Source organism: Rhamphochromis longiceps, linkage group LG5 (assembly GCF_057381845.1).
Source record: "Rhamphochromis longiceps isolate RC_006_pf linkage group LG5, R_longiceps_female_GT1.1, whole genome shotgun sequence".
NCBI lineage: Eukaryota > Metazoa > Chordata > Actinopteri > Cichliformes > Cichlidae > Rhamphochromis > Rhamphochromis longiceps.
In genome coordinates this window covers 31,912,380-31,929,736 of record NC_140561.1, presented here as the reverse complement: position 1 = coordinate 31,929,736, position 17,357 = coordinate 31,912,380, and the positions used below count along the sequence as shown (strand labels likewise).

At 41.6% G+C, this 17,357-nt stretch overlaps 1 protein-coding gene across 2 annotated transcripts in view; it reads right to left on the bottom strand.

Annotated features, from left to right (window-relative positions):
* pank4 (pantothenate kinase 4 (inactive)) overlaps positions 1 to 17,222 on the bottom strand; it is a 17,228-nt gene extending 6 nt beyond the window's left edge. Inside the window, exons 1-19 of one of the 2 annotated variants that reach the window (XM_085407230.1) lie at positions 17,093 to 17,222; positions 16,563 to 16,645; positions 15,646 to 15,854; positions 14,852 to 15,035; positions 14,366 to 14,458; positions 14,102 to 14,255; positions 11,035 to 11,216; positions 10,819 to 10,900; positions 7,460 to 7,560; positions 6,243 to 6,398; positions 5,248 to 5,360; positions 4,761 to 4,848; positions 4,463 to 4,614; positions 4,235 to 4,290; positions 3,474 to 3,523; positions 2,851 to 2,955; positions 2,669 to 2,769; positions 2,131 to 2,199; positions 1 to 1,280 (exon numbers count right to left, since the gene is read on the bottom strand). The exon at positions 1 to 1,280 is cut by the window's left edge and continues 6 nt beyond it. In XM_085407230.1, the coding sequence (XP_085263356.1) occupies positions 1,031 to 1,280; positions 2,131 to 2,199; positions 2,669 to 2,769; positions 2,851 to 2,955; positions 3,474 to 3,523; positions 4,235 to 4,290; positions 4,463 to 4,614; positions 4,761 to 4,848; positions 5,248 to 5,360; positions 6,243 to 6,398; positions 7,460 to 7,560; positions 10,819 to 10,900; positions 11,035 to 11,216; positions 14,102 to 14,255; positions 14,366 to 14,458; positions 14,852 to 15,035; positions 15,646 to 15,854; positions 16,563 to 16,645; positions 17,093 to 17,213 (2,349 nt within the window). In that variant the 5' untranslated portion in view covers positions 17,214 to 17,222 and the 3' untranslated portion in view covers positions 1 to 1,030. The remainder of the gene's footprint in view (positions 1,281 to 2,130; positions 2,200 to 2,668; positions 2,770 to 2,850; positions 2,956 to 3,473; positions 3,524 to 4,234; positions 4,291 to 4,462; positions 4,615 to 4,760; positions 4,849 to 5,247; positions 5,361 to 6,242; positions 6,399 to 7,459; positions 7,561 to 10,818; positions 10,901 to 11,034; positions 11,217 to 14,101; positions 14,256 to 14,365; positions 14,459 to 14,851; positions 15,036 to 15,645; positions 15,855 to 16,562; positions 16,646 to 17,092) is intronic. The other variant, XM_085407231.1, reaches the window with a different exon arrangement.
* Between the last annotated feature and the right edge of the window lie 135 nt (positions 17,223 to 17,357).

Sequence of the window (17,357 nt, the reverse complement as noted above, 5' to 3'; positions counted from 1 at the left end):
CATACCAAGAATGTTTTTAATCAGAGCCTGCCTTGAATTTAGACCTTTGTGATGAAGTTAACAATACAATAAACCACTTCACATCAGGTTTGATGTTTGTTACAACTAGAAGCTGCCATATTATTGCCTTAAAACAAATATCTTTTGACTCTGGGATGGACTGCAGTGTGTATTTGTACATGCCAGGTAATTACAGTGAATGCATGGACTCATGCCACAGCCAGCTCAGTGACATCAAGTTCCATGTGATGCTTACAGTTTACTGAACCTGAAATATGCTGTGTTAATTTTGACACCAAGCACCTTTGGAAAGACTTAAAGACTAAAAATCTACATCACAGTAGAATACTGCCACCTTGTGGAGGAACACTGTAGGTTTCTTGAATTGCTGTGATAAAGTGCTGCTTCTCCCACTGATCAAGCTGATCTCCCCTGATTCCACATCAACAGCTACATAAATGACAATGACAGTGATTCTTAATTTCAATTCGATTAGTGGAGTGAATGTCATAAAAAGAAATGTGAGTTTTTCTTTGTCTATGGCCTGAGAGTGCTGGAAAAAACTGACATTTGTGTAACATGACACCTACAACAGGAATTAAATGCAAAACTGAGTGAGTGAAATCACATCAACCTTAAGGCACATTAAAAACGTCTCACCACTGAAAGCTGTAATTATTCCTGCTGCTGTCTCTATCTAGCCAAAAAGTCAAATCCCTTAGATGTACACAGCCATGTTGGGAATGACAGGCGCACATTTTCAAAATAAAAGCTATGTATATAAACTGGTAGTACTGATAGCTATGATATGATTCAACAGAAAACTTGATGGATGTGCAAGAAAGCAATATGTTCATGAAGCCAAAAGTCGACTTTAAAATGAAACATACAAATCTCCCAATTAATGATCACCCTTAAAAACCCACATAAACTTTTAACAGTCAGCGTTAAAATCGGTTGTTCACTCAGTGGCAGTATACGATCATCCTCCTTACATTCAGAGCTTCAACTCAAACTGCTTCTGTCACGTTCAGGAAGGAGAAAAAGCACCGCAGTCCTTGTTTGGTTTCCCGGCTGGTACTTCATACTTGAAGACCACGCTGAACAGTTTTCCCCCCAGTCGGTCGGCCAGCCACGAGTTTTTGATAACGGCCATCTTGAGGCTCTCGCAGCTGAGCATGGCGTAGTAGTTGGTGTGAATGGCTCGACCCATTCCCTCGATGATCACCAGGTCGGTCTGCCGCTCCCGCACAACCATCGCCAAAACTTTGTCCAGGCGGCTGGGAAACAACAAAGACGTAGAATCACCTGATTTCTTGTCAGGACAGGGCCTTTAATCAGTTTATCTTACTCCTCCTCCCCAAGGAGTCAATTAACAGCTTATGTTAGCCACACTTTGCACTATTATTTTTATCATTATAGAAGCACAGCCACGACTATCACATGGTCCAAAAACAAGGAACTATCTTATCAGTATTCGGCTCTCCCGCCATCACTAATGTGATATTATTATCTTATGCTGATTACTTTAATATCAGTATTATACATACAGAGCCAAGAGAAGTCTAGTCATATCAGGTCAGAGTCTACATCACATATTAAACACCTTCAGTTGATCAAAGTGCTGTACAGGTTATACAAAATATACACTATACATATTAGTGACTAAATCAACAATAAATACAAAGAAAAAAATCAAATAGACAAAGCGAATAAGACTGTGTTTGCATAACAAAAAGTCAAGGTACTCTCGTCAACCATACCTGCAAACAACCAAAAACAAATAGGTTTTTAAAAGTAGTGAGAACATTTTAAAGTGAATCCAGAATGGCCTGTATGAGAGAATATTAGTATCACAGGTCTGAAAGCAGATTAACCTTGTTCTTATCACTTCACGGGACTTTTTGGCATTTTGGAAAAAAATAGTCAGTTCATCCATCAGTGCTGTGGAGGTCAAATGTAATGTGCTTATTAATTCATTCATTCGACAGACATGGACTGAAGCTTGGATGCATGCATTCATAGCAAGAGGAGCTCATTCTGTCAGCTTCAGGCTGCAGTTTGCAGAAATCTTACTTAAAGTATTTAAAAAAATATTTAAAAAGTTCAATGCAAACTAAAACAACTAACCTCAGATCCAAACACGGAGAACTGGAACCGCTCTGCACCAGCAGCAACCTGTCCTCTCTCAGGCCAGCCCTACACAACAACAAACACACCACAGCCCAGTGCTTTGTAGACATCAGCCATGTGTACAGTATTATTTACAACAAGGATTTTGTTGCTCATGCTAGCTCCTAATGAGTAATGTTTTTGTTTACAATGCAAGGCAGCTCACCCTTAAGAATGAGCTGTTAGTACAAGCTATTTGTCATTTATTGTATCTTTGGGGGTGAAGGTTGTTTTTAATCAGTCATTCACATCTCCACAACTATTTGTTGTTTTGCTCTCAATACGGTCACTATGGCCCAAGATTTAAAAAAACAAGCATGTTCATGTTTATCACTGTTCAGATGTGTAAAACTAAAATGACAAGTAAAACTAATTTATAGCAAACAACTAAAGCAAATTGGAATTTATCTAGTCCTTTAGGTCAATAATAAAAATCTATACCCTAAAGAGTTTGTCTCATCAATAACCACATTTAAAATCACTTATATACACTCACTCAATGACGGGATCCATAGCAGCAATTCTTTCTGTCAGTATCTGCAGTTCACCATTCGTCACGTCATTCAGAGCTGGACCAGAGTTGCTGGCCAAAACCACCTAAACAGTAGAATCATTGCAGAGTTTAATGAACATCTGACCAAATACTCTCTTTTTGTAATTATTCTGTCAGTTTCCTACCTCTGTTCCTCGAGAGAGAAGCTCTCTTACAAAAGGCATCACCCCTAGAATGATGTCTACTCCACTATTATCTACGAAAAACAAGGCACACTTATGAGGAGGACCCTGCAAGAGAAAACCAGGATGGATGACATTCAGCCATTAATTATCAAGAAAATAAAACACAGAAACATTCCTGCAAGTATGCAAAACACTACTAATGACCACCCAGAAGATGTTATCCCTTTGTGGTTCATCAAAACATGCTTATCCCTAGTTCAAAAAGTGTTGAACATAAGGTGTTTATGGTAGGTTTAAGACCATTTATTGTCACACGAAGCTCCTCCAGGGAAACGTCTAGAAAGGTACATGACTGCAGTACATGTGTGAAAAAGCTTCAATCACATAGTCAGATCCAAAGGGAAACAAAGTTTGCTTAATTTCTAATGAGACATCCAATGAAAGAATACACTTATATCCAACACAGAGGTGAAAACATGTCTGAATCAAACTGTCTGCTGCTGTGTGATGCATGTAAAAATGCACAACTTCAGCCAAGATCCAGGCCTGATTTTATAGATATTGCCCTAAGATCACATGTGAAAACAGCTTGTGAGTGTGAAGACCAACAGAATGAATCTGACCTTTAGTCTTTCAAGCCACTGGTCATAGGAATCAACGAGCCATGGCCGCTCTGAGAGGGGAATAAAAAAGAAAATACAAATGTCAGTCTGACCACCAAGAGGCATAAAAGCAGGTCTAAAATCCGACAGTGTATCATCAGCAGACATCAGAAGGTGTAACAGCAAGCAAAAAGGCACACAGCTTATAGGAAATGTTTGAAGTGATGTCAAACTAAACAGATACCTTCCTCTTGAAAATATCAATCTGCCTCCACACCAGCTGTACAACAATATTTACTTGCACTTAAAAGTTCATTTTCATGCTTCAGTTGTCATGTGATGCTGGGAGATTTTCAATATGCTATCTTAAGGCTTAATGTTTTTTCTCTCTCCTTAAACTAATATGTGATTGGAAATCCAATCCAATCAACCCAAGGTGTACCCATGTGATGACATTAAAACTAACCAAGTTACTTAAGAGGAACAAAAGTTTGAATTTGGTTCCTCGGTCTTCTCATCTCTCACATCCTGACTGGAAGGAGATAAAATGTAAGAGCAAGTGAGAGAAGCAAGGAGACATGTTAGTATAATAAAAATAAGCCTAAACGTTCTGTCTGTCTGAGTGCTTATGAAACACAGTTGACCCTCACATTGCACACAATGTGCTTGCATGGACTGAGACACAGATAGACCTCTGACAGTGCTTATGCCCTGCTAACGTGTAGTTAACAATACTTCTGCAGTGCAGTTGCAACTGCAATTGTGTTAAAGTACTTGGATACCTTCCAGCTGTCGTTTAGCCTCCTCAAACCCAAACTCGGGGTCAGATTCCAGGACGCTGTAAGTGTCAAAACGAAACAGACTAAAGTGAGCTCAAACCAGCAACAGTTTACCAAAAAAATAACAAAACTTCAAGACTGAGGCTAAAATGTTTTGTGTCTCTAAAAGCTTGTGCAGCTGGGTTGATGTAATCTATGAACCCAGCAAGAGATGAAAAAAAGACCACTCACTCTGACACGGCCTTGGCTCCCCAGTCAAAGACATTCCCAGCCAGGACACCCTGGACTAGGGCAAACTGTTTCTCCTCCCAGCTCAGCTCATCCAAGGACTTCACTGCCTTTTGATAGTACTTGAGAGCAATGTCATTCTCCCTCTGTTTAATCTGAAATACAAAAAAAACAATACAACAAAAACAAAGTCAACAAAAAGAAAACTACAGAGTCATGACATTGGTCACTAAAGGCCAATTCAGCTGTAAAATTCAAGAAAGGTGCATAAAAGCAAAACAACACATTTGATAGATTTCACCTTAGAGTAGGGATCAGGAAAGTTGAACTCGTTTAAACAGTGTTCCCTCGTGTCTAACAAACTTCTGACAGTGAGGGATCCATAAGCACTAGGTGAGAAGAGAAGCACTCTATGTTAGCAAGAGAGAAACATATAGAAACAACCGGGCTGGGATAATAAATGCAAAGCACTTTTCCACAGTTTCCCCCCCTTTTTTAATGTTCTGAAATAAACTATTAGAAAGTTAAAATATATAAATATCTGGAATTTGGAAGTATTTCTTCTTTAAATTTTATAGACTGTTACAGACCTAGTGCTGTGATTCTATTACTAATCCACACTTATGGAGTGCAGCCCAGTCCTAAAAACTGAAAGAGTAAACAGGATCAACATCAAGATTTTGCCGGTATAAAGAGATGAAACTAATGCAGACGGTGAAGAAAGAGTTCGACTTAAAGCAACCTCTGAGTAAACTAGATGCAGTAGCAGAGCCACTAGCAGTCCTTACAACGGCTGTTGACGAAGGGTCTGAAGCTTGTGTCTGTATTTCTGACGGAACTTCTCAGCACGCAGGGCTGCCTCCGGCATGTCAGGCTGACTCGCTACAGCTCTCTTAACCACCTGCTCAAGGACCAAAAAAAAAAAGTAATCAAAAAACACTTCAACTTTTGAGCAAAGAAATAAAAGAAATGTGTATACATCACCATGTAAATGGCAAATATTTCGACTAGAACTTTTCCCAGATCCAAAAGGGAAACGTGAAGCTTTACTGTCAGACCAGGATCAGGTCAAAATTCATTCCTTTGTTAAAAAAAAGATCCCACCACATAAGAGACAGATCTCCCCAACAGTGACCCAAAAATCAAACTACACTATATATCAACCCAATTATGAGCAAAGATGGGATAATTTCTTTGGGTTCAGAAGGAAAAAAATGGATGTCATGCACAACATTTTCTTTTTGTCTTGCATGATGTGTCACAATCTATGAGAACCTATGCCTCATCTGAGATCCCTCAGTACGTCCTAACAGAAAGACTGGCATGTTAGAATTATTTTGAGCAATTTAATTGAGGTTGACCAAAATAAACACAGAGCAGTCTGACAGCCAACGATGCTGCCAGTGCAGTCAGGTGGAACTGTGACTAGACTGGCAGATAGCATTACAAACACTGCTTTGGTTCCCATTGTGTTTACATTCTTTACTGGAAATTACTAGCTAGCAGCTCTTCATGATGCTGCATGCATGAGTAACGTGGGAAGAACGTGCAGTCAGTCATGTCTATAGTAATGAGAAGACAACATTACTTTGTAGCTGTCTAATCTGACAGAGTTAAAATATTAATAGAAACAGACACCTTAGAATTCATACCTTCGATTTCAAAGCCGAATGCTGGGCTCCGACTTGATTTTTGTCATTGTGTTTTTTCCCCATTTTTTAAGAATAATTTTGCAGATATTTACCACATTTGTCTTGCTATTACAACTATGATGCCATCCTACCCCATCTAGGGCCTCTTCGAAGCAGTATAGCCAGTATTCACGGGCCAGAGCATCCTCTGTGAGGTCCACAGTGTCAGGGATGTAAGAGGAAGGGTCTTGCAGCAGAGGCAGGTTCACCAGTTGCCTCTCCAGACGGTCCATCTCCAACATGTCAAACTGTACAACAAAGACACAGAAAACATTCACACTATCACGCCTTGCCCATAAAAGGCTTTTATGGATAAAAGCCTAACCACTCAGATAACTTGACGTTTATTCCAGCTGTTAAATTGTACAAGCCTATTCCCACTACCCTTCTTAAACACCATCATTCCAGGATGTATTTTAAAATATTTCCCCTTCTTTGTGGCACTCATGTCAGTATTTTTTCTTCAGTGTGTCAACAAAAACGATGAGCGTGAGATGTAGTAAAGAGGAGAGGTTAAACCAGAATTTAACTCTAAAAGCCAATGAAAGCCAACAGATTCATTAAATGGACACAATCAATAGTCCATTAGAGGAAGTCCTTTCCTTTTAAAGAACTTAGTACATCTGCTGATGGTTTCTCGAGAGGAAAGAAAAGCAAAGAAGTCTGCAGTAATGAAAACTAGTGAATGCGAGTTGGGCACAAGGGTATTTCAGTGATTGTGGGCTGAGGGAGGGAGACTGGGAGTGGGGAGGGCACATAGCTGCTCCTGCTACTACAGTGGCCTAGAAGCTCAAGGTATTACAAAAAAAGCAAAGTGCACACCTGAAACACTTCACATCTTTTAAAACCATCAAACAACCTATTATTTTCTATTGTTCATCTAATGTGAACACACAAATGAATGCCTGTCACAACAACTGTTTAAGTGTTTGCAGTTACACGACGTGTTGAACACAACCAATGTGCCATCAAACCACCAAACAAGCAAAGCAGGCAGAGGTACTTACAGGAAACTGAAGGAGAGAGTTAGAAGAGTGTGTGGACAGAAAATGGGAAAAAAATTAGAATACAAAGATGAACGGAATGAATTTTTTATGACTTTGTATTCAGCGAGAACAATAATGATGGCATCTCCATCAAAAACGAAAACATTAATTGAAGTTTATAGACAAACTTATCAATAATTAGATGGAAAAGGATGTAAAGAAAAAAAAACATTAGCAAATGAGGGCTGATGTGCCATGTTGTGCTACGTGGCCCAGCCTCAGGTCTTCAGATACCACAAATCTCTAACTCACTGTGGACTCACCGTTCCACTACGAGCACGTTGCATAGGATTCATGTCAGGAGAAACGCTCATCAGACCTGAGCTACCTGCGTAATTCTCACCCCAGCTATACTGGTTTGGATCTAGAGGAGAAAAAATGTAAACGTTAATATATTTACCAAACACTGTTTGGATTACAGAGAATTTTAATATCATTACAGTTAATATTTAAACAAGTCTTTTGCAAAGTTAACGTATTTAAACGTTACCGTTATTGGTCTTTGATGATACACCATTCCTTTAATATACTATTATGGCAGTTTATGAAATGTGTTTTTGTCAAGGACCACCTCCACAGATTTTATTTATACTTAATCTCACTAAAAACTGCTTCCAAAAAAATTCTCATAATACTGTTAAGTTTTCAGTGATCCTTTTAATGTTTCCCACAGAATACCCATAACTGTTCCAGTGGTCACTGTGGATGGACTTTAACTTCACCATCTTGGACTCCAACTAGCAAAGGTAGTCCCTGTTGTGCAGTCTTGAAGAGCTTAGTGAAGGAGCACTAGTGCTGCAGGTTCTGGTTAGATTGGGCCTTCAACGTGCAGTGGATCTCAAGAGCAGGAAAAAAAAAAAAGACTACTTTTGTCCAGCTGCAGTCCGTGACGGGGGAGTAGAGAGTCTGTCCAACCACAGGTTGAATCTAGAAAGCTACTTGATATAAAGGATTTAGCAGCTACTAGTTAGCTCACGTGGGTAACGACAGCGAGACCTGGAGGGGCGTGATTGGGAGGAACGGCCTCCCTGATCTGAACCCGAGCGGTGCTCTGTTATTGGACTTCTGTGCTAATCACAGTTTGGCCATAACGAACACCCTGTTCGAACATAAGAGTGTCCATAAGTGCACGTGGCACCAGGATGCTCTAGGCCGTAGGTCGATGATCGATTTTGTAATCGTATCAGCAGACCTGCGACCATATGTTCTGGACACTCGGGTAAAGAGAGGGGCTGAGCTGTCAACTGATCACCACCTGGTGGTGAGTTGGATCAGGTGGCGGGGGAAGACGCTGGACAGACCTGGTGCACCTAAACGCGTAGTGAGGGTGTGCTGGGAACGTCTAGCAGAGGCCCCAGTCCGCGAGATCTTCAACGCACACCTCCGGCAGAGCTTCAACAGCATTCCGAGGGAGACTGGGGACATTGAGTCCGAATGGACCATGTTCAGCGTCTCCATTGCCGAAGCTGCTGCATTGAGCTGCGGCCGCAAGGTGGTTGGTGCCTGCCGTGGTGGTAATCCCCGAACCAAATGGTGGACACCAGAGGTGAAGGGAGCCACCAGGCTGAAGAAGGAGTCCTATCGGGCTTGGTTAGCCTGTGGGACTCCGGAGGCAGCCGACAGGTATCGACAGGCCAAGCGGAATGCGGCTCGGGCAGTGGCTGAAGCAAAAACTCGGGTGTGGGAGGAGTTCGGAGAGGCCATGGAAAAAGACTTTCGGGCTGCCTCGAAGAGATTCTGACAAACCGTCAGACGTCTCAGGAGGGGAAAGCGGTGCTCTACCTGCACTGTGTATAGTGCTGGCGGAGCGCTGCTGACGTCGACTGAGAAAATTGTCAGGCGGTGGAAGGAATACTTCGAGGACCTCCTTAATCCCACTGACACGTCTTCCGAGGAGGAAGCAGAGTCTGGGGATGAGGGGAATGACCCGCCAATTTCCGGGGGCGAGGTCACTGAGGCAGTTAAACAACTCCTTGGTGGCAGAGCCCCTGGTGTTGATGAGGTCCGCCCCGAGTTCCTGAAGGCTCTGGACGTTGTAGGGCTGTCCTGGTTGACACGCCTCTGCAATGTTGCGTGGAGATCAGGGGCAGTACCTGTGGACTGGCAGACCGGGGTGGTGGTCCCCATCTTCAAGAAAGGGGACCGGAGGGTGTGTTCCAACTACAGGGGGGTCACACTCCTCAGCCTCCCTGGGAAAGTCTATGCCAGGGTGCTGGAAAGGAGAGTTCGTCCGTTAGTCGAACCTCGGATACAGGAGGAACAATGCGGTTTTCGTCCTGGTCGCGGAACACTGGACCAGCTCTTTATCCTCTCCAGGATACTTGAGGGTGCATGGGAGTTTGCCCAACCAGTCTACATGTGTTTTGTGGACTTGGAGAAGGCATTCGACCGTGTCCCTCGGGGTGTCCTGTGGGAGGTGTTGCGGGAATATGGGGTGTCTGGCCCATTGCTACGGGCCATTCGATCCCTATACAACCGTTGCAAGAGCTTGGTTCGCATTGCCGGCAATAAGTCGGACTCGTTCCCGGTGGGTGATGGGCTCCGCCAGGGCTGCCCTTTGTCTCCGGTTCTGTTCATAATTTTTATGGACAGGATTTCTAGGCGCAGCCAAGTGGCGGAGGGCTTTCGCTTTGGTGGCCTCAGAATCTCATCTCTGATTTTTGCAGATGATGTGGTTCTGTTGGCTTCATCGGGTGAGGGCCTCCAGCTCGCACTGGAGCGGTTCACAGCCGAGTGTGAAGCAGCGGGAATGAGGATCAGCACCTCCAAATCTGAGGCCATGGTTCTCAGCCGGAAAAGGGTGGAGTGCCCACTCCGGGTCGGGGATGAGTTCCTGCCCCAAGTGGAGGAGTTCAAGTATCTCGGGGTCTTGTTCGCGAGTGATGGGAGAAGGGAGCCGGAGATCGACAGACGGATTGGGGCTGCAGCTGCAGTAATGCGGATGCTGCACCGGTCTGTCGTGGTGAAGAGGGAGCTGAGTGTAAAAGCGAAGCTCTCAATTTACCGGTCGATCTACGTCCCTACCCTCACCTATGGCCACGAGCTGTGGGTAGTGACCGAAAGAACGAGATCGCGGATACAAGTGGCAGAAATGAGCTTCCTCCGAAGGGTGGCTGGCCTCTCCCTTAGAGATAGGGTGAGAAGTTCGGCCATCCGGGAGGGGCTAAGAGTAGAGCAGCTGCTGCTCCACATCGAAAGGAGCCAGCTGAGGTGGTTCGGGCATCTGACAAGGATGCCCCCTGGGCGCCTCCTGGGTGAGGTGTTCCAGGCATGTCCCACCGGGAGGAGGCCCCGGGGCAGACCCAGGACACGCTGGAGAGATTATATCTCTCGGCTGGCCTGGGAACGCCTTGGTATTCCCCCGGATAAGCTGGAGGAGGTGGCTGGGGAGAGGGAGGTCTGGGCCTCTTTGCTTAGGCTGCTGCCCCCGCGACCCGGCCCCGGACAAAGCGGATGAAGATGGATGGATGGATGGATAGTTAGCAGCAGAAATTATAAGATAAGAACAAGAGCCCTGTCAAAGACCAACTAGATCAGGTTGTTGTCTAAACCAAAGCAGAACAGTCAAGTGCAATCATCGTTGTTTGAAAACCACAACAGGCATTAGCTGTTTCTTTCTTACTGTCTTCCTCTGCTCCTTTAAGAAAGGCTCCAATGGTTCCCAAATAACCTTCATGCCTCAAAAACAAGGCCTGAACTTCACCCTACAACAAAGCAAGAGGAGGTCAAAAGGCTGTGGTTTAAATATTGTACAGTTCACAGCTATACTGACATGAAACAAATAGACGACTGCCTTTTGTAAAGTTGTTTCTGTGTCAGAGCACAAAGTTTTGCTTGCCTTGGTAAAGAAGTTGATGCTATAGGTGATTGTGTGCATGGTAACAGGGTGTCCTCTAATAAAGAAGCCTCCAAAATACACTCTGGACAGGTTGTGAAGCTTGGCATAAAGACAGGCCAGCTGCCCGATGTCATTGCTGATCATATGGAGTAAACTCTTGGCCATGTCTTCTTTAGAAAAGTCTAAAATTCAGAGCAGGTTATATGAACATAAAGGCATAAAAGAGGTAAGACTTTATATTAGTATATAAATAGCACCGGGATGGCACTGTGATAGCCTCCATAAAACAAAAAACAACAACAACAAAAAAACAAACAAACAAAAAAAACATATTAAAACACTTCCTTAATTTTCAAACTGGAACTATAACCTAGAATTACTACTTACCTACAATAATTGCTCAACAGTAGCAGCTGAACAGTTACAGACTTCACTTCAATAAATTATAAAAGATGTTGAATTTTCTGGGATAACACCATCCCTTTATTCCATAATATTCACCAATACAACACCGGATGAAGAGGCATCAATTTGATTCTGCAGCTGTAATAAAACTGAAAAATATTAGATGCTTTTTTTTCCTGGAGACAACAAAATTCAATTTATCATGATAGAGTTTGGCTTTCACCCATCCATCCTCTTCTACTTTTCCAATTTATGGTAACATTCACACCTATGGGCAATTTGAATCATCACTTAACCCCTAACACCAGGAAGTGCATGTCTTTGGACTATGGAAGGAAGCAGGAGCACACAAAGAAAACCTGACAGGGTGAGAACTTTTTGCTGTGAGGCAACAGGGCCAAGTATGGCTTAGAAGCAACTCAACACGATTTCCTCCTTTAATATGTATAGTCAATATGTAATATATGAATAAACCAGCCCTGGTTCATGAGGTAGAGCAGGTCATTCACTAACTGGAAGGTTGGTGTCTCCAGTCTTCAGTCTGCCAAAGTATCTTTGGGCAAGATCCTAAACCCCAAGTTGCTGTTGATGTTAGATAGAAAGCATGTGTAGAAAACTAAGTAGAAAAGCTCTATATAGGATATTTTTTTCCTGACATTACCTAATATATAGGGTGTCACTAATGTTAGCTCAAACTCGTTTGTAATTGCAAGTTCTGACAAGTTAAACCCTCCCTAAAAGATATGGCATGTGAGAGGATTGTTAGGCATTAAACTGGGCTGCAATTCCAATAGAAATGCTCAGCCATGACAGCCATGCTCATATGTCTTTGAGCAAAAACATCACATGAAGTAGTTAACAAGGTAAAAAAGAACAGGGATCCTGCCTTGTTAGAGAAATAAAAGTATCTGGTTATAATTAATTTATTTAAATCAATTACGTCTTTAAACTGCAGTAGCTACACTTAAAAATCACCATTATATGACAGTTAAAAAGGAAGAAGCCATTTTTCCACATACTGAGGAAGAAACTACTCAAATGTAATAATCTGAGGTGGACTAGTGTGGTTTGAGTTTAAATGCAAATTCAGATATATTACGCTTTGAAACTAGGCCATCACTGAAATACATTTTACCATGAATAATCTGAGCTTACTGCAGCTGTTGCCCTGCAGCTGTTGATCTTCAGAGCAAGCCTCTTTCATTTTAGGACTAAAAACATACTAAAAGGATGTGAGGTGTTTTTTTTGTCATGATAAATGAATAAGCTGCAAATACAAAACACAATATATAACCAAGTTGTTAGAGTCTGACATTACAAGGATGCACAGTACTGTCTTTAACCACCCACAATTTCTTTATAATTTGCTTCCATGAGATGCACATTCTTGCAAGTTTCTAATTTTTTCTTGGGAAAACGTTCTTTGAGCTTTTTGAAGGTCTTTGAGAGTTTTCTTTGGACATTAACTGCTTTATGCTCATTTTCAGCCCAGTTTTTGTACTATTTTCGCAATTAAACAAAAGCGCAATATAACTAAAGGGATGAACCAGTGTTGTGTCCACACATAACAGACAACTTAAAAAAGAAACAATTTTAAATTGACCCTTTAGGCACTTTCTTATTAGCAGCCTGCCACTTAACATATAATTTGCTCCCATTTCTTTAGTTGAATCCACAAAAAAATGCTAAAGATAACAGTTAACAGGCATAAGATAATATTTTTTTGCAACGACCAGGTGATTCCCAAAGAGCTATTAGCTGGCTTGGCATACTGCAGCATGCTGTGCAGTGTACCCATTAGAAATATTTGAGGAAGCTGGAGGATAAAAGAAGAAGTGGCATGCCAAATATCTACAGCAGATGAACAGTATATGAAACTCACTGCCTTAAGAAAAAGGAAAAAATCCAAAGATAAATATGGCCCTTCAGTTGATCCATCTACAGTTCACTGAAGCCTCATTAGAAACGGTCTCAGTGGAAGGGTGGCTGTCAAGAAGACACTCTTCAGGAGGGGAAACGGGGCAAAAAGGCTGAGGTATGCCAAATTACACTAGAACTGAACTGAAAATTAGTGGCAACAGGTCACATGGAGTGACGGATATGATTTTATTTATTTTTTTGTTTAAACTCATTTTTAATATGTACAGATGAGTTCAGAGTAGAAATACAGCAGTCAGTGTCTATAGCCATCTCTGAAACACAGAGGAGGCTCTGTAATGGTTTGCGGCTGTGTTTCAGCCAGTGGTGTTGGAGATCACAGAAAGATTTTGATCCATCATCCAGTGCAATATGTAAAGTATCTGACTGGCAACAACTTAATTGTCCAGCATGGGTGTGAACCCAAACACACTGACAATGCAGTGAAAACAAACCAAGATATAATGATTCATTATCAGCCATTAATTGGCCTTCCCATTGAAGCAGTGTGAGAACAAAAACACAGCCAACATCCAAAGAAGAGCTTTGAATGTCCTTCTAGAAGCCTGGAAAAGTCCTCTTTAATACTACTTACAGAAATTACAATAAATAAATAAATAATAATACATAAATTATTGCACGTTTTCCCATTATTTTTTAGCAAAATGTAATGAAATGAGGAGTGACTCAACACTTACATAACACTACAGGTTAGCTAAATGAAACCTGTTCGTCCATGACTCACCTTTGTCGGCAGTAGCAGACTTCCCAAAACTGCTCGCTATAAGATCTCCAGTCAAGCCCAAATACCCGTATGATCCTCCATAGATATCTTTAACAAGCATATCAACACTTGCATGCTGACCTTTCGAGGCCAACTGTAGCAGCTCGTCAAATCTCTATGGTTTAAATAAATTTAAAAAAAAAGTCAAGACAACCTTAAATACACGATTTAAGTAGTTGCTGATAAATGACTTGTAATAAAACCAGTCCACATTACTCAGGATACCTTTGTTTTGGTGAGAAGGGCTCCAAGTCCCCAGAATGTCCCTCCACCTATTGAGCTTCCTCCTATTCTCTCAAATTTGTCCTCTGATTCAACCTGGAGAAAGTGAGAAAAAAAGTGATACAGCGTAGTGCGTTAATCACAAAAGAACCTAGTAAATCAAATGAAAGTGATCATATAACCTCTTAATATTATATTTTTACTGCATCATTGAGAGAAGTGATAGTATGTTCTATTTAACAAAAAACACTGCATCTTAAGTCCTTTTAAAAAGCCAGTATTTGTCTGTTGTTTCTATAATTGAGCTTTTTAAGAGGACACAAAGACATGTGGGAAAAACAGGGTATTTGGAAAGTATAACAAAGTATACTCTTAAAATCTGTGCAAATGCAAAGGATGGGAAGAAATGGAAACATGTTCCAATGTAATGAATGCAGATGCAGCACAAGAAGGAGCATTCTTTATTCTCTTACTTATTTATTGTATTACCTTAACTATGGACACCCCGGAGCCGATGTTTACCAGCAGGTAAGGAAAGATGTCTGGATTAGTCGTCTGAAAGCGGAATTCTGAGTCGGCATGCTTGGCGTACACGAAAGCCTCGTGTGGTATGTTCTTCAGTACAAAATTACAGCCCTTGATGAGGCATGTCATCTCATCCTCTTTGTCCACTCTGCCACAGTACAGCACAAAAACAGGTGAGCATCATCACCAACAATAACAAACGATCTAATTCAATGTGACTACAAATTTACACTCTTCAAGCTACACTGGCTACACAGGTAATAATTACAAACAAGCACCAGCTGATGCAAATACGTTACTTTTTTGTATTAAATGACTAGAGTAACAAACTGGGAAAACTGAAACTGTATCTCGCTCTCGATCACATTAATGATTTTTTTGTCGTCTGTTTAATTAGCCGATACAAAAAAAGAAGGCTGCCAAACTTGGGAAGCCATCAAATATTAAATATTTTCCAGAGGAGTCTTTATAAGGTCTTCCAAAGGTCTCTGTAAAAAAAAAACATACAATTTGTCGTGCAATTTCCTGTTTTACAGGAAGAGGACAGGATATTGCTTTGTGCACTGGTTACAACAAGAACGGAGGACTATTGTTAATTCAAGGCTGGTCACCCAGAATATGCTAGAAATGTAGCTCCCTTTGTTTCCATTTATACCTACAGTTTCTACACTTTAGCACACTGCCACAAATGCTGAATGATACAGCACAGGTAAAGGGTTTTTTTTGGTGATGGCTAACATTGATTTGTATATACTGACTTGAGTCCCAGTTTCCTCTCGATTAGCTCTTTGAACTTGTGTGCCCCTCCACCTGTGGCTTTGATAACTTTGGTTTCAGTGTTAACTAGATGGTCTTTAATGAAGTCCAAGCATGTTTCGATGTAAGCATTTTCAAACTTGATAAAGTGCAGGCGTGCCGTCACCTCCTCCTGCATTGATATTTCATACAGCTTGTCACCAGCAGCCGCCTAGAAAACAGACATACGGAAGAGAAATGTCTGAGTACTTCAAGCAGTCCAGATGTTGGCTTCTGATACAAGCCCTGACAAAAAATGTGGAATTGCTACACTTGAAGGATGCACAGCCAGCACTTATTTTTAAACTCTGTAGCAAATCAAATTAAAAAAAAACAACAACTCAGAAATATATTTAGTAGCTGAATAGTTTGACTTCAAGATGTAGGAATGCATCTAATGTAAAGGACCAAGGGAGATGACAATCATTATGATTAAGTGATTTTTACGGACGTCCCAAAGCTACAGTTAAAGCTTTTCCTCATCCCCGTGACATGGTCAGCAAACAACCCAGATACTAATCTAATTGAAAATTATAGTTAAAATTATTAGAAGGAGATTGATGGAGAGCTTTGGTTTTTATAGTGGAGCATATACCTCAAAAAATCCTGCACATCATAACACCCAGAGGAGGTGCAAGAAAGTACTGACATGTACTTCGTGAAAAGTACAGAGTACTAGCTGATGATGTAAGGATGGGTCAGCACACTTCTCCCAATACTTGATCTGATTTTGCTATGTTTTTGTTTGTTTGTTTGTTTTTGTTATTCTAAGTAACAAACAAAAACAAAACAAGGCTGAATGAACATCCTACAAGTGTGCTGATTCATATTTTTGGGTGGTTGCATTTTAAAGCATAAACAGTGTATTTTTCATCCGTACCTTTGCAGTGTGGTCGAATGATCGCACTTTGGCCACCTTGTGCTGGACGGTTGAGTAGTAAGCCAGCTTTGTCAAAGAGCCACCTGTTAAAGCAAAACAACATCGATAATGTCCGATAAGAAAACAGCAGGGCGAATCGACATTTAAAACGAGCAATGAAGTGACAAACTCTGATGTTGTCTTGAAAGAGATAAGTTCTTATAACGGAGTAGCTAACAGCTAACGTGCAGGCTCGTGCACTTGTCAAAGTTGGCCAGGTTGTGTTTAGGCACACATCCGCTTAAAGGTAAAACGATAATCCCGAAAGCTCATCAGACTTCCATCTTTAGAATAAACTGACTGGCTGTCAAACAAATTAACATCGCGTGTAAAGTTAAGCCGCTACCATTAGCTTTGTCTTCTTTCACCTAAAGTCTAGTGTTTGTCAGAGTATTAAGGATGCGGCAGAGCTGGTCTACAAACACGAAGATTAGCTCAGTGTGTACAAAAGTTGCCGCAAAATGAAAGAAAGCGCTCATATTTCCAAGTACCGATATCTATGGCGAAGCGCTTTGCGTTTTCCAAATTGCGGAAGATTTCATCGGGAGGAAGAGTAATGCTTTTATCCATGGTGTGACTTGTGTTGCTGTCAACTCGACCACATTCCGCCATGGTCGGTAATTACGTGACGCTGTGTGCGTGCTGTACGTGCGTGCCCCGCGACGTCCAATCAGCATCCACGCCCAGTGCAGAGCGTGCACGTCATCTGGTAAACAAGTTCTGGAGCGACGTGAACGTTAACAGGTAGTAACGCGG